The 23162-nt window shown below is 43.8% G+C and overlaps 1 protein-coding gene across 1 annotated transcript in view; it reads left to right on the forward strand.

Annotated features, from left to right (window-relative positions):
• Nucleotides 1-20194, forward strand: part of LOC112546777 (uncharacterized) — a 39724-nt gene extending 19530 nt beyond the window's left edge. The window contains exons 3-4 of the mRNA XM_075927807.2: nt 10269-10406; nt 17940-20194. Of these exons, the coding sequence (XP_075783922.2) occupies nt 10269-10406; nt 17940-17971 (170 nt within the window). The 3' untranslated portion in view covers nt 17972-20194. The remainder of the gene's footprint in view (nt 1-10268; nt 10407-17939) is intronic.
• Nucleotides 20195-23162: the final 2968 nt, after the last annotated feature.

Below are 23162 nucleotides of genomic sequence, written 5' to 3' on the forward strand. Positions count from 1 at the left end.
TATTGTGGACTATGCCACGCGCTGGCCCGAGGCGATCCCCTTGAAGAAAGCCACGGCTCTGATAATAGCGGAGGCACTGGTGAAACTATTCTCATGGGTCGGGTTACCCAAAGAATTATTAACAGATCAAGGGACGAACCTAACGTCTAAAGTAATGACGGATCTGTGCAAGGTGTTGCAGATCAGAAAGATTCGGACATCAGTGTACCACCCTCAGACGGACGGATTAGTGGAACGTTTTAATCGCACCCTAAAGGGGATGTTGCGGAAGTTTGCACAGGACGACCCTCGCGAGTGGGACAAGCTACTCCCAGCCTTGATGTTTGTGGTGCGGGAAGTTCCCCAGGCATCCCTAGGATACTCCCCGTTTGAGTTACTATACGGACGGCGGCCCCGAGGCATCCTAAACCTGGTACGAGAAGGGTGGGAAGACACCACCTCTACCGCTCTAGGGACTGCCCAATACGTGAGTAAGCTGAAGAAAACCCTGCACGAGTTGGCGGGGTGGGCGCAGGGGAACCTGGGAAGAGCACAGGACAGGCAGAAGGAGAGTTATGATAGGAAGGCCCAGGTGCGGGAATTCGAGCCAGGTGACCAAGTCCTCCTGTTACTGCCCAGCGGGGACTCTAAACTGCTAGCCCACTGGCAAGGCCCCTTCCGGGTATTAAGGAAGGTGGGGCCCGTAGACTACGAGGTACGGGTGAATAGGAACAGGGGGGAAACGCAAATCTATCATGTGAACCTACTAAAGAAATGGAACCTCCGGGAGGCCCTCTAAGTCGACCCCTGGCCAACAGACATCGAGTTTGGCCCATGGGGGGAGTCCGAGGTCAAGGTAGACGGGATAAAAGTCGGTGAGGAACTCTCCCGCCCACAGCAGGACCAGTTACATCGCCTGCTGGAAGGGTTTAGGGAGGTGTTGACGAGTCGACCCGGGCAGACCATCCTGGTGCAACACGAGATTGAGACGGAACCCGGCAAAGTGGTGCGGGATAACATGCGCCCGCTTCCCCGGAAGCTGTGAGGCACCGTAAAGGAGGAGCTCCAAGCTATGTTGGGGTGGGGAGTGATACAAGAGTCTCATAGTGAATGGCGGAGCCCTATTGTCCTGGTACCCAAGCCCGATGGGTCGACAAGGTTCTGCATAGACTTTAGAAAGGTGAACGCCATCTCCCGCTTCGACGCATATCCCATGCCACGAATAGACGAATTGCTGGGCCACCTCGGAAGAGCCACCTATCTGTCAACCCTCGACCTGACAAAGGGCTACTGGCAAATCCCGTTGTCAGCCGAAGCACAAGCAACGATGGCATTCGCCACTCCCTTTGGGTTGTACCAGTTTAGGAATATGCAGTTCGGACTGCACGGGGCCGCAGCTACATTTCAGAGACTCATGAACCGTATTTTGAGAGACCATCAGGACTATGCGGCCGCATACATTGACGATATCATAATATTCAGCGAATCCTGGGAAAAGCACCTAGAACATCTGACGGAGATACTGGAAGCCCTAAGACAGGCAGGCCTAACGGCCAACCCAAAAAAATGCCAATTTGGGAAAACAGAAATTTCATACTTGGGGTATACGGTGGGGAGAGGGAAACTTAGACCCATGGTAGATAAAGTACAGGCCGTCCGAGAATACCCCACCCCCACCACAAAAAGGAAGGTAAGACAATTCCTCGGCTTGGCAGGGTACTACAGGAGGTTCATAGCTAATTTTGCATCGTTAGCAGCCCCCCTCACAGACCTCACCCGGAAAGGACAACCCGAAAAGGTAAAGTGGACGCCAGCCTGTGAGGCAGCCTTCCAGGAGCTGAAAAAGCGGTTGGTATGCGAGCCGGTGCTGGCGCAGCCAGACTTTGACAAACCTTTTATCTTACAGACCGATGCGTCAGAGGCCGGACTAGGGGCCGTATTGACACAGGAGGAGGGGGGTGATGGGCACCCTGTCTTATATCTGAGCCGCAAACTTTTTCCCCGGGAGAAGGGGTACGCGACGATAGAGAAGGAGGCCCTGGCACTAAAATGGGCAATTGACTCATTACGATATTTTCTTTTAGGGGGGAAATTTACCGTGGTGACGGACCACGCTCCCCTCCAGTGGATGCAGAATATGAAAGAGACAAATCCTCGGATATTGAGATGGTATCTCAGCCTACAACCCTACCAATTTCAGGTGACACATCGGGCAGGAATCGCGAATGGGAATGCGGACTGCTTGTCCCGAATAACCAAGACGGTGAGAGAGACCCAGACTTGAGGGGGAAGGTTTGTGGCGGGGTAGCCCCGCCACTCCCGGGAGCGGCTGCAGCACGGGGGCGTCCCGAGCTAGGAGGGATGCCATCAGGGCCCGGACACCAGGGCGCCGGGGAGGACAGGCACCCACTCGGGACTGCGCCCAGGGTGACGTCAGCGGCGCGCCTCGGGGGCGGGGCGCTGAATGATGACGGGGGGCGAGACGTCATCTTCCTGCGCCCAGCGGGAGATTTAAAGATGGACACTGAGTCCGCGGGAGGGGGGGGGGGGAGTCGGAGGAAGGACGGAGCAGCTCCGGAGGAGATGGAGCAGAGCGGATACTGGCGGCCCTGGGTGCGGTTCAACCCAAGGGGCCAGGACTAGGGGGAGGACGCTGGCCGGGGGGAGAGAAGCGGCCCAGGGCGGGGCCGCAGAACCCGTGAGCAGGGGCGTTTAGGGTTCACAGACCCCCCCCCCCCCGTTGTGAGTGAGGACAAGTGTCCTGACTCTAGGGCCCTGGGTCGGGGTCCAGAGCGAGGGCGGGCCCGGACCCCCTTTCCCCCCCCTTCGTCGGCGAGATAGGCCATTGCGTGGCCGGTGCTTTGAGCAGCGGGAAGGACGAGTCACAATTGTGGTTCTATTGGGGACAAGAGGGACGCGCTGGAGGCGAGGCGGTTAGAAAGGGGGGCCCCCCCTTTCCGTCCACGGGGCGTCCTACAATAATGAATAAGGGAAGTCAGAGGAAGAGTGCTCTATTTCAAACTAAGTGCTGTGTAGACACTCCCAATTTCGAAATAAGCTATTTCGAAATAAGATATGCAATTGACGTTAAGCCCTGCAGTGTAGATACACTTTCGGTTTACAAAAACAGCATAATAGCCATCAGATGATACTACCACCTCAGTTGGATTTGAATCAGCAATACAGTAATAATGAATACTATATCCCCATCCCACCAATGTACACATTTCCTCACTCTGCCATATTTTAACACATTCATAATTCCCTTTAATGAACATGTATTTCTGTTCTTTTTAAAAATTAGAAAATACAACTGTGGGTCCTGATCTTGTAAAGCATATAGTTTACTGTATAAAATGATGTTTTCAATATGAAAGTGACATAAAAAGAAGACAATAAAATAGGTAACATTCTGGATATATTATTATTGATTATTATTCTTAGTAATGTTGCTTTGTTGTCAGTTTTTTGAAGAAAATGTGAAATTGGCTTATAAAAATCGAAGTCTTGTTGTTTTTAAAAACTTTTAAAATCTGGCACGAGAGACCATGGAACTATAGAGTTCCACACAAAACCTTTTATGAGTGTTATGGTTCAATTCATGTTAGCTGCATTGATTTTGCAATCTGCATCACTCTTCTTGTTATACACCGAAGCAAGTAAGTCTGATGTTCATCAACTGCAGAACTTAATTTTTACTCATGTGTTTTCAGTAGTAGAGTAGTAATGACCCCACTGGTCAAAAAAATACCTTACGTTGTGTCCGAAAATACCAACATCATAAAATCACCTTTAGAAGCTGGGTAGATTTCAGTGTTTTTGTTGTAATGATACAAGGGATCAGAAAAAGAAGACGTTCACTGTGAAGCAAACACTGGACATCATCAATGAAGTATCCAGATTTAAGGATCTAGCTTTCCCTTGTGAATGCAATTCCTATTAATTTCAAAGGTTATATGTATGCACACAAAGAGGGCAGAGTTTCATTATTAAATATGTGTATTGCAAAATCTCCCAAGTAAGGATCAGAATTTCATTGTATCAGGCACACTACAAATTCATTGACCAAATGGGAACAATACCTTTTATATATTAAATGCTGTCCTTAGGCTTAGTGGTTTCAGTGGTTCTATTTTTGACATTCCTATATACTACTGTAAGAAAGAAGAGATTCAGGCATTTTGGAGATATTATTACCCATAAAACACCCCCAACACACACACACACAGGCTCATTGAAATGTCTTAATATCCACAACATAAGGGCATATTTTGGTAATTTCTGTATAAGTTTTGATTTTGTAATTATTTAAAGTGGCTTAAAATTTGAATACTGAGCACTAGGTGAAGGTAAGCTATATCTTGACTAATTTCAAGACCTTCTAAAAATACTTTTATCAATGCAACAAGAGGCTGGATTGAATTTGCCTATGGCAACTGTAATGAAATGACAAATTTCGTCACTACCTACCTTGGAAAGATGTAAAATATTTCCATGGGAAGCTGTCCTTAACATGGTTGGTTGACCAATTAAACTATGTTTATTTATGAAAAGTCATACGGCTTCTTCTAAGCAAGCAATAGTAAATGTCTATACATCAGAAGTATGAAGACTGGAGTCTTCCTGACATTTGATATGAAATAGCTAGAGACTTTCCTATGAAAAAAAGACACAAATCAGGAAGATCTGGTTCTACTACTTTCCTTGAAAAACACACTTCTTTTGAAATTGCCTTAGTAGGAAAGCATCCTCAAAGAGAGGCGTACACAGTATTAACATCATAGAATCCCACATAACTGTGATATTTTGATCTTTGTCTGGCTACTTTGTCTCCACCTCCATGAGTCTGCCTACCAGACCTGTGCAGAGCTCTTGCAGAAAAAGTAAATATGGGATGTCTGGAATATGCATGGCATGGCATCAAACTCAGTTCAAGGGGGAGGAAACCCCATAGGACTAGCACAAAAGAAGATTAGTGGCATTGGCTACAATAAGCTTTGCTTGTTAAATCTGCATGGAAATAAAAACCATTAGTTTAAAAAAAAAGATATATAGGTGCTTCAAACTGTCACAAAAGCACTAAGAGCTTTGGGTGTTGTGGCAGACCAAAGGCAGCAGGCTGCAGTAGTTTGATGGAGGGCAGGTATAGGGGCAGCTAGGTGAGCAGGTTCTTGTTCCCTGAATAGGCTGCCCGAGACTGCTGCCCACCAATTAAGACAGGCGGGCACTTAGGACTCATCAAGAGCCAGCCTGCAGCAGCAGGTTAATGGGTCACCTGCAGCCAGGTAGGGCCTGCTGATCCATTATAAAAGGTTTCCCTTCAGAAAGGAGGAGGGAGGAGGAAGTGGCGGTGGCAAGGTCAAGGGCAAGGGCAAGCAGGAAAGGTTTTCTTGCCCTTGGATGCCAGAAAGAAGGTACTGTGGGAGTGGTTGGAGAGGTGACCCAGAGAGAGGCTGCTATTCCATGGGAATGAGGGCAAGAGTCCCACTAGTGGCTGCTACCTAGGGCCCTGGGCTAGAACCCAGGTGAGACTGGGGTCCCCCAACCCTCCCCACATTTGGTGGGCTGCTACCAGGGAAAAGGGGATTTTTTGGACCTTGGAAGGGTTTTCCCTTCCAACCTAGTGACTGGTCTATGATGAAAATGGCTCATTAAACAGGGAACCCTCATCTCCAAGAGAAACAAAAGGCTGTGGGAGGGTCACCATGAGCCTCTGAGATGTCTTAAAAATCTGCTAGGAAGTATAGGACCCAAGGGGCACCACCAGAGACCTGCCACTGTATATAAGCAACGGACTGGTGCATAGACATAGGGAGGTGACATTATTTTTTTATACTGAGTTAATTAGAGCATCACTGGAATTCTGAGCCCACTTCTGGACTCCACATTTCAGGAATAATGGATGATTCAAGTCCTGGAAAGTCTGCATTACAACAAGAGATTAAGGAAACTTTAGTTCATCCAAAAAGAAAGGTTGAGGTGACTCAACTATAATATATATGTAAAGATTTCTGATTGTACAGCGGGGTGAGCAATAATTTTTGCAGCGGTGCCACTTCATGAATGTTAATAGTGGTCATGGGCTACATAAAGCCCTTTCCCCGCAAAGGGTAAGGCCTCATGCGGAAGAGGTGGGGCCTTGGGCAGAAGGGCGGTTCCCTTTAGGTGCTGCATGTCCCTGGTAGGGGGAGGAGACTTCACATGCTTCCCTGCCCTAAGGCCAATCGGGACTTAGTAGCGGAGGTGGGCATGAAGTCATTTGCTGTTCAAAACAGCTGGCAGCTTCCTCTAGGCCAGGGGGTCCCAACCTGGGGTATGCGTACCCCCAGGGGGTACGAGAAGCTTGTCAAGGGGGTACGTGGGGGTACATGGGGAATATTTGGTAAATAATTAGATTATCCTAATTGAAATATTCCAAAAGTAGTAGTGTTAGTGAAAAAAGTTGTGGATTCTAGAGTCTAGAATTTATTTCCTTTCATGTTGAATAGGGGGTACGGGAAAGTTTACTAAAAGCCAAGGGGATATGGGGACCGAAAAAGGTTGGGAACCCCTGCTCTAGGCGCTGTGCACCCCCTAGTGGGAGTAGGGAGCTGTCAGCCGCCAGCTGCTCTGAATATTGAATGACTTTTTGCTCACTGCCCCACCCCCAGGTCTCGATTTGCCTGGGGGAGGGGGTGCAGCAGGGCCATTGCAGGATGGATCAAATGGCTTGGTAGGCTGAATCTAGTGTGTGGACCATATCTTGCCCACCCTTATTGTAAAGGGGTTTTACATTTATTAAATAAAGGTATTACAAGATATAATGACTAGAAGCTGAAGGCGGACACATTCAGACCAAATACATTTTTAACAGTGAGGGTAGTTAGCCATTACATTGATTTATTTAGAGGTGTGATGAAGTCTCTATCAATTGCAGCCTTCAACATCAAGATTTGATGTCTTCCTAATGTAAGCAGGGTCTGAACGAGCTCTCCCCCTCCCCACCTAGCTGTCAGAGAGTTCATTTAGATCCTTCTTACATCCTCTCCCCTCCCTCAGCTGAGACGGTCATCCTGGCAAATAACACTTCTATGTTATACCAACTGCATGCATTGTCCTCAAAAGGACTGAGGAAAACCACTCTATGAGTAACGCTAAAATAACAGAAATTATAGGATTAATGCAGGAGTAACTTTTGGTGAAAACAGTTGCTGTGTGACATAGGAGGGCACATTACCTTCTGGCTTTAAAATTTACCTGTCAAGTACAAATTTCCCATATTAGCATGAGTTTCCCCCATTTTGACCTAGTATACTGTGTATCAATTCTTAAGTAAGGTGGTGGAATGGGGAGGCACATGGAAGGTCAGGTTACCATCAGCATGTGTGTCTAAGAAAAGTGGGCAGAGTTATCAGGGATGCTCAGTTTGGATAAACTTCAACTTTTCAGTCCTTAGTGGAGAAGAAGTCTGGATTTAGAGGGGGTGGTCACCACCTTGTTTGTTGATGTCTCAGGTCTGGTTTCCAGCCTCATGAAGTGTGTACAAGGAAGTGGTTTGGATAAAATTTCAGCTTTGACCCATCCTCAAACTCTGAATTGAAGGAGAAAAGTATGTGTGCTCTCCACACTCAGCTAAGAAGAAAGTTCAATAAATATTACTCTCCAGTAAATTTTTACATCTTCAGAGCTACATTTGCATCCTTCCAAAGGGTTTTATTTTCTGTTTCTTTTCATCTGCACCATTGTCTCCTATAAACCAATTCTTTACTCTCCCTGGGAATAGTAGAATGTGTGACTAGGACAGAGTTTACTAAATGCTGAATTAGCGGGGATTGATTTAACTGTGTAGGCATTTACTTGTTCTTAGAAAATCTTGTGTGTGAACTTTGAAGTAGTTGTTTGATGCCATTTTTTTTCAGAGCAGGATGTAAAATGATTCTCTCTAATTTCCTACAAAGAGCCCCAATAAAAAGCTGTCCTGTGACACACACATGAAAAGGGTAGAATAAAGGCCCAGTTGACAGAAACCACTCCAGACTGACATATTTGTGAGCTACGTATCATTTCCCTGACCAGCCTAAAATTAGATCATAAAAGTTAATTTTTTTGGTTTTTGTACACAGATTACCAATGGCCTGTCATACTTCATAGTACTAAGATATTAAAAATTCAGTACCATCACACTCATGGAATTCTTTCCATGTAGTAATATTTGTGAAATTCACTCAATTTCATTGCGGCTGTGTATGTACAAGCTTCATTCCTGAGAGCTGTACATGTTGACTCTCAATAAAAAGAAATTCATATAATTAAACAACTTCAGTTATGTTCCCAGAAAAGTGGAGAGCCAATAGCCACAAAACTTTCCACGGAGGACAAAAGCAGTAGATAAGGACATTATTTGATTTCAGTGTTTAAAAGGTCAATGTTTGCTGTTTTACTTAGAATTGTTAGTTCCTAACCCTAATAATGCCTTTAGGAAATGGTAAAAACCCTTCTAAGTCCTATTGTGTTCTATCTATTTTTGTTTAAATGAAGCAGTTCAGCTCCTCCAAACAATATCCTTTACTTCCTAGATTGGGAGAGGTTGAGATTACTGAGCAGACAACAAGTTTATCACCTGCGGGAAGAAGCATTTACAACTGCACTTCAGAGACCGGCCTGCTAACAGAATCGAACTGATGGATTCTGGGTCCAGTCTTCCTTGACTGGAAGAACTTGAAATCATTATGGTGCTTTTGTGAGAGAAGAGAATGGGCAGGGTTTGAGTATGCAGCTATATTATCTGAAAGCCAGATTAAGTGCAGGGTGAAGTGACACTGGTTGCAGTATTTGGGAAAGGCAGCAAAGTGAAAGGGTCGGAGAGCAGCAGCTAAGAGGAGGTGGGAGAGCAGCTGTGAAGAGCAGCCAGCTCACCGATATGCAGAGACATCTACATGTGGTGGCCTTGGGGAGAAGCTGCAGCTGTGCTCCAGCTGTGTACAGCAGAGGAGTGATACAAATAGCTAGCAATAACAGTGACAAGTGAAGATACAGGCTTTAGGGGGAGGAAAGGGACAGGAGGTGGGGACCTAAAGAGAACTGGCTCTGTGACAAGAATGGGCTGCAGAACCTTTTATTTCTGAGCTACTCCCATTAGTGTTGCAATAAACAAGAAGGGTTAAAAATTCAGGATCGGAGTGTGTAGAAATAAAGGAAAACTGAGGATCTGTAGGTGCTTGCTGGGTTGAGGCTCCCTGAATGAGAGTTTTGCTCTTCCTCAGCATGTTGGTTCTTCTGACTAGAATAGCCCTTCAGAACTAGCACCAATATTCTTCTAGGGTTTGCACAGGTGAGAGGGCCACCACTATTTTCTTCTGTCTCAGGCCAATATAGCATCCTTTTCCTTCCTTTGATTTTCTCCTCTATAGTCAAGGGCTCTAAAAGGATTAGTCAAATTCTACAGACAATGAACAATTAGTGTTCATATCATGGTCTTAGAAAAAATGTCTTAACTTCCCATACTTTCCAAACAGAAACAGATCCAACAAAGTCACAGAATTCAAGTATATCTATATAAATCAAATAATCTCCTGTCTTGGCAGGAAAGGTACAGATGCCCACCTCACTAACAATTATTTTCTAATTCATCAGGCTTTAGTATTGCATCCAATTAAAAAGAAAGGGAAGGCATGCAGTTAGATAGTCCATGAATTTGGAAGCTTTCCCTATTAGCTACCACAAGGTTTTAAAATTAAAAAGGCCTGTGTTTTCTTTAACTGTGAGATCATTTAGGACATGCAGAATTTTTGCTAAGTTTTAATTCTGAAGATTCTACAATAATAAAGTTTCCTTCCTTCCCTAGGGAGGTGTAATCTAGAACAACATTTGGAGCCAGAAACTTCCAATCTTTAATTGTAGCCCTTACATAAGGGGCCCAGATCCTCAGAGGTATTTAAGTGCCTAAATATCCTTGATATAAGTTTAAGGCTCTGGCCTTAAGTCCCTGTGCAGTCTCAGACAAGTCGCTTATGTTCTCTGCCTCAGTTTCCCCATCTGTACAATCATGAATTGTGAGACTTAAGTGCTTTCAAAATGACAATTGCTGTACAAGCACTCAGCGTTATGAAGACCTATTGTCGTCTGCCGCAAGTTGGATCTAATTTCCAAATTTGGGCTCACTTGAAATTCTGTGAAAAATGTTAGGCTTTTTTTTTTTTTTTTTAAAGGTTTATGCTTTTTATTTAATTTGAAAATGAAGAGAAACTGTCGTGGTTTTTCTAGTATTAAAAACAATTTTATTTTGCCCCGCAATTTTCATTGTGGTACAGAATGCACTGAACACATAGGTCCACTGAAGAAGATGCCGGTGGAGGGAGGCCTGGAGTTTCCTCAGTTGGACACAGGACAGTTGAGGCTTTTGACTCTGAGCAGGCATAGGAGACAAATGGGGTTTGGAGCACTCATGGGTGAGTTGAAACTTCTGGCAATAAAACAGTGATACACTTAATCTCTCAGACCTCTTTCCAGACAGGGCTGAAGTGAATGCATGGGGTTCAGGGAAATTGGGTTCCAATTCCAGCTATACCACTGATTAGTTGTGTGACTGTGGGGAAGTCACTTCTCTAGGCCTCAATCCCTCTCCTGCTTAAGGTGATCTGATTTTAAGTCAAAGTCTGGGACAATGAAACATTTGTATAGCTGTGAAACAGACTAAAGGAAAACATGCTGCCACCAACTTCTCACTCCACAGTCACAAATGCATGTTTCTCAGAATGGGTGTATTTTCCCCCTCTCCCCCAGTAATTTTGTGTCTAAAGGTATTTATCACAAAACATTGAACAAGTGTCTAACCCTAACTTTCACTTTGGGCAAAAGAACAGCTTTTATGTACCAGATTTTTTTTTCTCAGCTTCAAACACTGAATGAGTCTTCCACCAGATTGTTCCTAAGTTCTTAGGGACAGGACCATCTTTTTGTTCATTGCTTGTGTCCTGCCACACCATGGGGTTTTGGGCTGTGACTTGGGATCCCAAGACCTAGTGCAATCTTAGTAAGAGCAAATCTTGTAATAGATGTTGCACACTTTGCAGTCGATAAAGGGTTTTGATAGAAGGAATTAAGACGCAGTATACGAGCGGGCGGTGCTCCCGCGTCGCTAGCTCACCAGCCCCCCACTCCAGGGGCAGGCAGCCCCCGCTCTGCCCCCTGCCGCTGGGGAGGGCCAGGTCGAGGCGTGTCAGCCTGGCCCTCCCCGGCTTTCCCCCCTCCGGCAGGGAGGAGGAAGGGGGTGCGGCGCCCGGCCCTCTCCCTCCGGCCGCGAGTGGGGAGACCACACGGCTACAGCCTCCGCCCCCGCCAACGAGGGGCAAGGCCAGATGGCTCCCATGTGGCCCCTCCCCCTGGGCCACCAGTGACGCAGCACAGGTCCTGCGTCCCGCCACCTGAGCCCCCACGAGGCTCTGCAGCCCCTCCCTCCCGAGCCCCGAGAGGGCACGCGGCGCCCGCGCGCACCCCTCCCCGGACAGCGGAGTTGCCGCGCGGTCCAGTTTGAACCCCGGCAGCCGCCAATCCACGTGGCGGTTGCCGGAGTGACGCTAAGGGGCCGGCGGCGTGTGGGGGCGGGGGTAAGCGCCGGCCTGTGCAGGGCGGAGCCGATAGGGGAGCATGGCGGGAGGGGACGAAGCAGGGCAGCCGCGCGGCTCTCCCCGGGGCAGGTCGCAGCTCCCAAGGAGCACGGGGAGGCCGCGCAGCTGAGGGCGGGGCTCTGTCTCCCGCCGGAAACGCCTTTTCAGAGTGCGGTGAGGTAGGACACCTGTGCCTGCAGAGCAGTCCTAGGGCACCAGGAAACCCTGCGAGGAGAACCAAGCCTGGCCCCGTACAAATGAGCCTGGGGCAGCCCAATCAATCAGCCCAGCAGAAGCATCTGTCCTATCCCTGGACGCCGCCTTCTTGTGGGAATGGCGGGGGAGTGGGGAGCTCCATAGTAATTTGATCTATGCCATCAAATACCAGCAGTGCCCCACTACTATATATATATATATATAGGACAAACTGGACGGTCTGTGCGGGAAAGAATCAATGGACACAAATTGGATATACATAAAGGGAACACACAGAAGCCTGTTGGTGAACATTTCTGCTTGCCTAGCCACAGTTTAACAGACCTGCAGGTGGCTGTCTTGTCACAGGCCAGCTCCACAAGCCAGATACATAGGGAAGGACTGGAATCACAGTTCATCCACAAATTCAATTCCCATGCTAATGGACTCAATCGTGATATGGGCTGGCTAGGACACTACCTACTTAATAACCACTGAAGGTGCTAACAGTGCTCTGAGTGGTATCCTTCCTGTCTTAGCAATCTATCTATTGACTGATTTTTATCTGCTTAGGTTTAAGTACCCATTCTCCAGACACTTAATGATGCTCTGTCACACACACCCCTTCCTTTTTTCTTTTTCTCCCTCCTCCCCTTCCCCTCTTCTATTTATTTCGAGTTTTCATATCTCCTATTCATAACTCCAGTCATCTGAAGGAGTGGGCTGTGCCTATGAAAGCTCATGATACCATCTACATGTTTTGTTAGTCCATAAATGCTACCAAACCATTTGTTGTTTTTTTCCAATAAAATGGGACATGTGACTGCTTCACATCTTCTTTTGTCAATTGCTTGACAAATATATGGCTGGAAAAACTCTCTAGTTAGAGTAGTTGTTTCATGCTACTTTCACTAGTTTACACTTGCTTCAGGTTGTAAAAAATTTCTTCACAATTCTCTGCCATTGAGACATGCTTTTCAGACAATGGAAGTTTATATTCTGAAGCACAATTCTGCAGCAAAGACCAGGCACAAAGCTTGGAATTTTGCAGTAAACTCCACACCTTGGCATCAGTGTATACGAGCACCTGAGTGTTATCATGGATTCCATACATCTGTTTCAGTCCATATAATTATTTTATTCCCTCTTCAAGAACTGACTCATTTCTTACCACAAGTCATATTTATTATTTCCACAACTACCCGCTCCAGCACCACCACTGGGGAGTCCAGGTTGCTGTATAGTTAACAAACAGTAGTGGAAATATAAAACATTGTATAAGCCAAATGAAATCCTAAGAAACAGAATAAAGTACAATTATGAAGAGAAGGGAATGGAACCATCTTTAATGGACACAACACTTAAAACATCCCAGAGAAGTGATTTTTGTACTGGACAGAGATGGTCTAAGTTGAATGTCTGTAGGAAGGAAGTTCCCTATTTAAAAAAAACAACACAGCAAATGCTCTGTCATCCACTGGCCTAGGAGCTGATGGGAATACTTTACCTTTCAAAAAAGCAGGTTCTGGTTCTGAGTGAAAGAAAGTGTATTTACTAGACTTCTCCTTTTCAGGTACTAAAGCATTAGAAAGCTTATTAAACCCACTCCAAAATGCTCCTTACCTGCCAAATACAGGTGTAGATGAACTGATGATGTTCATCTAGGTACAAATTAGTCACAACAGCTGTAAGCACAATGCAAGCAAATCAATGTTTGTGGTACCACTGACTCGGTTAAATACCTTCTTCCTCTACTCCAAAGACCTGGCCTCCCTTTTTCATGTAGCTGTGTCATAGGAGAGATAAAGTGAAAATTTGTAGCCTTTCAGCAGAACATCAACCAATGAGTGGAACCAAAATAAGCTTATCAAATAAAATGGGACTGATTATCCATAGAGTCAAACCAAAGAATCTTTGATGGCAGCAGCAGGTTTCCAAAAGGAAAACCAATCTAAAATACTTTTAAATGGATAGGAAAAAGATAAATGGGTTTTGCTGGTGGTCATTACTAGTAACTGAATGATTAGTTACAAATGTTAAGAGCTGTTGACTTGGTCTGAATCCTTAATTCCTCAAAATGATCATCATTATCTGCCAAGTAATGACATCAGTTAGAAGCTATAAATTATTGCTCAGTAAAACATCCCAGGCCTGCAAATTCCCTAAAGTGTTGCAGCTTTCAGTGATCATGAATGGGAAAGTGAAATGGGGAAGCAGATTATTATAGACTCAGGGCCATCCAATCTGCAGGGATGACTAGCTCTTATGTGAGAATGCCAATCTCTGTGTTTACAGACAGTTAAAAGGAGTACAAAGCTGACTAATAACACTCTTGATTACATGTGTGTGCTCTGTACATGCAGATGGTTAAGAACTGGATGATCTGCTTCCAAGCAGAATGATTTCAGTCAAATCTTAGACCAAGATTTTCTAAAGTGACTAGTATTATGGGTGCCTAACCTTAAGTACTTTAAAAGGGCCTGATTTTCATAGGTCCTAATTATCCAATCAATGAAAATCAATAGCATTTCAGGAAGTGAAAACCTAGGCAGCCCAGAATGAGACATTCAAGCTACTAACATTCATGTGTATGGAGTATTTTAATTTGGAGAATAAACAACCCCCCACTCACCTGCAAAGACAGCAGGGAAATAAAACAACTTTGAAAATATCTAGTTAAAAAGAAAATTTAACAGCCACTAAACAAACTTGTGAGATTTATTGCTCTGATCCCTACACCTCCCACAGTGGTGTGCTTATCTTTGGGTGCTAGCTCTCCTCCTGCAGTGGCACTCCAACCACTAGGAAACCACTATGGCCGGTTGAAAATTCTGCCAGAACTGTTTTTCTACAGAAAATTGGATTTTTGACTAAGTGGAATATTTTACAAAAAAAGTGTCTCTGCCATAATTTTTTTCATCAAAAAACTGAACAGGGATAAGCTTCCCAGACAGGCTTCATCTCCCATGTTGCACCTCCTCCCTTTACCAAAATGAGAGGCTGTGGTGCATCAAGAAGTGGGATGTAGTCCATTTTGGGAGCCCCACCTATAGAAGGGATTGGGATCATGAGGTGCTGTAGTGTCATTTTAGAATTGAAGTATTTCAGGTTTTGGCCAAAATATTTTTATTTTCAGTTAACTGCCTAACACTTAAAACTTTCCCTGGAGGAAAAAAAGATTCCGATATTCTCTAGCTACCACTGCTTTCCTTCTCAGCACAGACACATCCTTCAACAGCTGACAGGGAAAATGTATAGCTAAAATGTAGGTTAGCTATATGAAATGAGAGTTGACTTAAGCCTCTTAATTCAGCTTTTTTAAACCATCAAGTTTAAAAGAAGAGGAGAAACATGAGAAAGAAAACAGATTAATGGGGCAGAACAGGGAAAAAATAAATAATTATAAAGAGCCTTTTCTTTCTGTGCAGAAAGTTGGTTGATTTTTCAGCAGCAGTTTGTGATCCAGCAAACACTTTTAACTCACTTTCTTCTAAAAAAGCTAAACTGGACTCCTGTTATTCCAAAATAAAAATGCATTAAGAGGGAGTTAAGGCTGAGGATACATCACAGTATATTAGCATAAAACAAATTACAGGAATGTTGGAATTCTCCAAAAAACAAACATTACAAACCTAGGTTATTCAGAATTAAGATTAAACTTAAAAGCAATCCAAATGTTAAGGATGCATTAATTGTGCATTTTGATATCTCAACAACCTTACATCTGCCTTGGAGAGATACCATGAAATAATCATTCAATTATGGTTAGTGCATAATAGACCTGATAGTTCCAGATTAGATTAAACTGATTTTAAAGACACAATCTATTTTTTCTTTCATTTTTCTTCTTGATGGATTTACAGGGATGATAGTAACCTCCAACAGCAGAAAGTAAATATTTTCTCTGAGGGTAGCTTGCCTTTAATACCATTGGGAATCACAGGAGGCAGTGGTCATTTTGAGAGAAGGGCCCTACCATCTTTTGTGGGGGAAACCTCTGGCCTCTGTTTTGAGAGCAACTGGAAATTGCCAGTGCAGCATTTCCTCCAGCATATTTAAGCATTTGGGGTGTTTTTCTACTGAAAGCTTACTAAGGACTTGAATTCCAGATGTTGTCCTTAACAAGGAGTTACAACTGACATTAAGTCCTTTTGCTTCTGGTCCTCCTTGCTGTCACTGTGCTTGTGGCAGAAAGGGGGCAAACATTCCACTTCAAAGAGACATCTCTGGTACTAAGGTAGACTTTTGTCCAGCATCTTTGATGCTAATGGTAGATGTGGCTTTTGCCCCATTGTCCTGGTATGTAGAGCGTCAGCAAAGTAGTTACATTTTGGTGCAAGTCTTTCTTTTTCAAACAATCGTAAATTAAAAGTAGAGTTTTCACCTTTGAATTTCCTGGCTTTTCTTTTAATGTTGATTTTCATTGAAAGGTCTCAATGTTAAGTGTAATGCAGTAGCTTATATTAATTAAAACAGGGATGCCAGTTATCATTTATTTTTCTTTGGCTTATAAGGCATGCTAAAGGACAAAGCTACAGGCAGTCCCCGGGTTACATACAAGATAGGGACTATAGGTTTGTTCTTAAGTTGAATTTGTATGTAAGTCGGAACTGGCTCCAGATTCAGCTGCTGCTGAAACTGATCAGCTGCTGACTACAGGAAGCCCTAGGCAGAGTTGCTCTGCCCCAGGCTTCCTGGAATCAGCCGCTGATCAGTTTCAACAGCGGCTGAATCTGGACTCCTGGGACAGAACAGCTGGGGCATTGCCGGGTAGGTCCCCGCAGGACCAATCCGGCAGCACCCCAGCTGCTCTACCCCAGGCGTCCCGCAACAAAAGCCTGGTCTGCTGGGGGGGGCGCACTAGTTGTGCCCCCTCCCGCCCCAGCAGACCAGGGAGACTCGAGCAAAGCCGCGGAGGCGCAGGGGTCCCGCCGCCTCTACGGCTTTGCTCTTGTCTCCCTGCTGTGCTGGGGGAGTCCCCCCCAGCACAGCAGGGAGACCCGAGCAAAGTCGCAGAGGCGGCGGGACCCCGCTGCCCGTGCGGCTTTGCTCCTTTGCCCCGGAGGCGGGGTCCCCCGCCTCTGCGGCTTTGCTCCGGGGCAAAGGAGCAAAGCCGCACGGGCAGCGGGGTCCCGCAACCTGTGCGGCTTTGCTCGGGTCTCCCTGCTGTGCTGGGGGGGACTCCCCCCCAGCACAGCAGGGAGACAGGAGCAAAGCCGCAGAGGCGGGGGACCCCGCCGCCTGTGCGGCTTTGCTCCGGGGCAAAGGAGCAAAGCCACACGGGCAGCGGAGTCCCGCTGCCTGTGCGGCTTTGCTCGGGTCTCCCTGCTGTGCTGGGGAGTCCCCCCCAGCACACGAGGGAGACCCGGAGCAGCTTTTCTCGCCCCAGAGGATGCGGTGGCAGGACCGCTGCGCTCTGGGCGGTCCCGCTGCCCACGAGCTCCGGGGCGAGAAAAGCCCCGTTCGTAAGTGCGGATCCGACGTAAGTCAGATCCGCGTAAGTCGGGGACTGCCTGTATATCCAGACCCTAAAGTGAAGTAGCCTGGAAAATTCCTTGGTGAAACAAGTCTTCCCTCCAGATCACAGAATAGCAGAACTGCTGCTATAATTTGTTATCTAAATAAATAGACTCATGCTAAATAAATGAACAATTGTTCACAAACTTTTCCTAGTCTGCTAGCAGTTCAAGGTCAAGCCTTAGGATGAAATCTTACTTCCATTGTAGTCAATGGGAATTTGTCATTGGCCTCCATGGGGTCAGGATTTCAGCCAGAGGCAGGGGCAAGCCCAGCAACTGAGGGCAATGATCTGTGGATCCACATAGTCATGAATGCACAAGCTTTGTGCCCTTACAGCCCTGTTTCAATCTCTTGTGCATGCTAGTGCATGAGTGTTGGAGGGGAACTATTTGTATGACATGGCCAAATCCTGTCTACCATGTCTGTGCAGTGGACCCATACTGGTTCAGCTGCATCTTAGAGTCCCTGCACCTTGTCTAGAAAAACACGAGATTTGTCTGGAAGTACATAATATGAAAGACAATTAGAAATATACAACTGCCAATATAATATGGTCTCTCTCTTTTTTGAATAAATGATAAAAATAGCAAAGAAACAACACTTCTTTCTATGACAGACTGGCATTTTTCCAGCAAACTTAAGTACTTTTTCTACTTTCAGGGCAAAAACGATGGGATGTGGTCCAAGATTAGTCATACAAACCTGAGAAATATGGAATAAGAGGCTGGGCTGAAGCAGCCAAAGTGGTACCACCAGCTGCAAGCCCATTAATTAATGCTCTGCGGTATGTAGCAGGAAGAATGACCCTGATACTTGCTGAATACAAGGAGATAACTTTTACAGAGCAGCTATGCTTTTCTTAAAGAGGTATATTTATCCAAGAAGAACTTTGCACATTTCCCCCCATCTCACAAGGCAGTAAATTAGTTCTAATTGCAGAGATATGTAATAAAAGCTGCACCCAGCCTTCTGCAGCAGTTAAAGGTTTATTTTATGGTTTTAGGTTTTCTTTGAGTGTCTAACTAAAAGAAGGAATTAAGAAAAAGAACTAGAGAAAAATGTAGGTTTTATGGATCTATAAAATCATGATGCTTTAGATAAATGTATCTTCCCGTGCAACTTACACAATATAACTTAACACTGAAGTTCCGTGGCTGGCAGTATGATGCACTGTATACACTATATTACATATCTCTTTTTCCATTTGCAGTTCTCTTTACTTAGACATAATGTACATTGTTATCTCCTCAATAAGGAAAATGTGTATTTACCCATAGCTGAAGACTATGTACTCTACTACTAGGTTTATTAATCAATGTGAAAAATAATAATCAATAGCAGATCCAGGGCCAAATTCTGTGTATACATTTAACTGTTTTCAATATGTATTTTTTATAAAGACAATAAAAGTTAGATCATAATGTACTTTTCATCTGCTCACACAACTCCCTGTGAAGATCTCTATCTTACATTCTGGGTGCTTACAAAAGCTCCATCTCTATCAATAGCCCAGATACATTTTTGCCCAATGTTTCCTCTTCAAAGGTTTTCATGCTCACCACCTGTGAACTGAGTTTCTTGAATATATGTTATCTAAAGTTTTTTTTAATATGATTATTAATATTTGCAACCACTAAATTAACCAGTTATGACTGAACATTCATACCACAGTTGAGTCCTACAGAAGAAAACAAGGTAGACTACATACTAAGGCAACAGTTTCTCTGTTGCCCTATCCTTCCGAACCACCTGAATAAAAGCAAAACAAAGGGGCCAAAAGTAGCAACAGGAAATCCCACCTAAACCCCAATCCAGCAAAGCACTTAAGATGTGCGAGTAGTTCTATTGACTTCAAAGACTCTTCACATGATTAAAGTTAACAACACAATCAGGTGTTTGCTAGATCTGGACCCAGTATACCCTGAGGTAGATATATCTATACCAATATTCTGTGGTCTAGAATGAGCATTAGGCAAATGAGCAAACCAAAAGGGGAGAGTATGCCTATACTGCTTGCCCTAAGTAGCAACTCTTTGATACTAGGAAATGTTAAGTGGGAAAAATCAAGAATACAAATATATATTTAGCACAGCTCAGCAGTTTAATTATGGTTAAAGAAAGAACAGTGAACATGTGGGCAGCTTTCAAGCCTACCAGTCCAAAAGAAGGCAATACCAGCTTAAGCCAGTTCTTCAAATATAATGAAAAAAGTTCAGTCAATCAGTTCAAGATCATTCAGGAGAAAAAATTATCTTAGAAGACTTTGGACGGGTGAGTTTTGCTACAAATGCAGCTGTGTGATCTAACAAGCTGCAAAAAAGCAGTACTGGAATGGGCATTCTCAATCTTTTGGTGGCAAACTTCAGCCTACAGTGGGCTCTGTCAGATTGTACCTTGTTCCCTTTTCAGGACATCTTCAGGTTCCATAGAAGTCAATTATTACAGGCTTTTGTATCATTTTGTTTTTACTAGAAGGCAGATGTTGGAAATATTATTATAAAGCTGTATTTATTTAAGTCTTGCTTTTCTTTACACTGATTTATTTTCCCCTTCTTCTATGGTCATTATTATGTGGCTCTCAGCTTCTTGAATCTTCATATTAAGATTTTGTTTCTAGAATTCAAAGAGTTTGGACTTTCCAAAATATTTATGGATGAACTCTGATTCCACTGAAGTCAACGGGAGCAGAGGTAAACCAATACAATGCTTTGAAACACTCACCCTATGTTTATTCCGAAGAAAAAGCCATACTAATAAACAGCTTATCAAACAAATACGACAAGCTTGCTGACACGAGGTAGCCCTATGCAAGCAATTGCTGTCCATTAGATGCATTATGTGATCAATTTTAACATTTATTTTAGAAAATGGTTATTATGAAAATCCCAAACCCACTAGGTTGTCCACTGGTATGCCCATCCAGATTCAGGAAGTACCCACTTTTTCCAGCACCATTTACGTGTATAAACAGATGGCTCCAGTTACATATATGGCATTACTCGTTATAATCTCAGTTTACAAACATTTGGACCAATTGCCTCTTTCCTGCAAGAGTAGATGGTGGCTTCTTGTTCCCTTTAGAGTGTTCATTTAAGGCAGAGCCCTACAACTGACTGAACTTGTTGGAGAAAAGATTGGTTTTCATCCTTCAAGCCTGCAGAGTTCTGCGGGTTGGATCCAATTCCCAGTAAAGTCTGTGGAAGGGCTCCTGTTCATGGGGAACTGGACCGGGCCTTTGGAGAGTTTCAAAAATAAAAAGCAATGTGAAGAATAATAGGATATAAAAATAAAATGTATTGCCTTCCAAATTGTCCTATTCTTTTTTTTTTTTTTTTTAAATCTCTTGGTAGTAGTTGTGTCTTCTACATGTTTTAGCACCAGAAAAACATATAAACCATTTTTATTGCACAGAGCAGGAATTTATCTGTGTGTTTCAGCTTAAATCTGCAAGAATCCTCTTATATTTTAGAACTGAAGTGAGAAAACAACATTAAATTCAGTTTTATCCTGTGCACAGCAATTATTCTAACTGTCAGCACATGACATTTTTACTTCCACAGTTAAAGAGTGAATAGTCAGATGACGTTCCACAAGAAATAGTGTAAGTTCATATAAATTAAATCACGTCTCCTATAATATCTATTGCCTGTCATTTGAGAATGCAAATACTTTAAGACCATTTAATGCTATTGGTCACAAGCAACAGCAAACTACTAAGCAGAACTAAGAAGGACACAAATAACATTATTAAAACAATAAAATCCATTATCTCCTTTGCAAATGATTATCCAAATGTAATGACCCTGATAGGTTTTTCTAAACTCTGCAGATGCAGAGTAAAATCCACAACCTATTGGAGTCGATGGGAATTTAGTCCTTGATGCCAGTGGAGCAGAATTTCATCTTTAGTATCTAACTTTTAACTAGCATTTACAGTGAAGTCTTTGGGACAAGGATTGGGCCCTAATTAACTCCTTTTAAATAACAATTCAGATGTGTATTCTGTATGGTTGATTTCGCATACAGAACTAGAGTATAACGCTGTCAAGGGCATTGTACCTGGTGCAAGACACTAACTTTCCTTTGCTGCCACCAGCAATGCTAAATACTAATGAATATTTGTCCAGTTCTAATCTTTTTTTATGATAAATGGAAGCATATTTCAAGAATGCTGTACTTTAGATAACAAATTGTAACATTTGTTTAATCCTGACAGATCTGTGTCTGATTTTCCTTAAAACAAAATGCAAAGATAAGATCTGAAACCAACTCTAAAGTATACTGTAAAACATTTTACTATATACTGAGAGCCAGATGCTGCTTTGTTACACTGGTGTAAATCCTGAGTAACTTTGAGTTCAGTGATGTTACTATATTCAGAATTTACATTATAAAGAGAATTAGTTCTATATTTATTATATATAATTATTATTGTTTAATTAGCACTGCTAGTTGCAAAAATTGTATGTGTATATAAACATGAAAATAATTTAATAAAAGATTTTGTATGAAAAAAATCTAATGTCTAATGTGTGATCCACAAAACCAGGATTAATAGTTAACACTCTTCAATTATAGAATCCATTTTATGTAGAAAGAGATAATATATAAACAAAGTGCTTTATCTGGGGTTTGACTAGGAGCTCTGAGATTGTAGTGTGCTTTAAGATAACATTCCAAACCTATCCTTTTAAGTTTCCAGCCAAGAATTTGTTTTTATAATTTCTTTACTGTTGGCAAAAAAAAAAAAAAAAAAAAAAAAAAAAGAAACTTTACTCCAGTCGGTGAACCTCTCACTCACAGTTGCTACCTCTCCCACTTTTTTAACTGAAAATGATACAAACATTTTGAAAGTCAAAACCTGCAAGGAATTGGCTCTAACTATTCTTTGTCACCGTTGCTTTCTTTGAGTCTCCTTTATTGTACTGAGCATGAGATGTTAGAAGATGGTCTATTAAAATAGGAATAACAACACTAGTTAACCTAAAAATATATCTTGATCCTGCAAGTTCTCTCACACATCCCAGAGAAAGCTGGCCTTTATTTATAAACTGTTCTAAACAACTGTGACAACCGTACTTCAATGGGACTACTCACATTATTAATGCGTCCTCCTGTAAAAGTTTACAGGCAACACAGCACTAACCAACACCTGGAAGTTCATTTCGATACCAGTAGGGTATGAATGTAAACACATTTGCTATTCTGTGTATGGAATGTCCCCTTGAGTAGCTGCTAGGAGGTTGGGAGGGGTGGGGAATCCAGGCCCATCCACTCCTCTGGGTTCTGGCCCAGGGACTCTGTAAATAGGAGTTAGCTGCTAAGTGTGAATCCTTACTGTTCCACTGCTGCTCACTCCCTGGTCCATTTCCCTGAGGACCTGCTCCATCCTTGCCTTCTTTCAGGGCTTTATCTCAAAATGCCCACAGCACCCTATCCAAGGTTCTGCAATTCTCCCTATCCACCATGTCTGGTCTTCAGCTACCAGCCCTGAGTTTCAGCTGGGTCTGCAATCAACCCTATACACTGGCCTGTCCAAGGTACTGCTATTTTCCCAGTCAGTCACTGCATTTGTCTGACTTAAGCTCCCAAAAGGAACTGACAGGCCTTCTTCCAGCAGCTTTTTTATACTGGTTTGCTGGGCCCTGATTGGCTGCAGCAGAAGCAGCCACTCTAGCTTGCCTGGAGGACTTCTCCTCTGCTCTCTTTCCTGGAGTGGGATGTGGCAAGGCCACACTCCAGGGCTTTGAAGCACACCAGGGCTTTGAAGCACACCAATAGTAGTGATGTAGGACACTGGCTTGATGCTAGACTTGGGTCCGTTCCAGGCTTTAGGAGGCAAATGACTTTTGCAGTACAACCTATCTTTGGTAGCCTGCCTTC

Source organism: Pelodiscus sinensis, chromosome 5 (genome assembly GCF_052426305.1).
Source record: "Pelodiscus sinensis isolate ZL-2025 chromosome 5, ASM5242630v1, whole genome shotgun sequence".
Classification (NCBI taxonomy): domain Eukaryota; kingdom Metazoa; phylum Chordata; order Testudines; family Trionychidae; genus Pelodiscus; species Pelodiscus sinensis.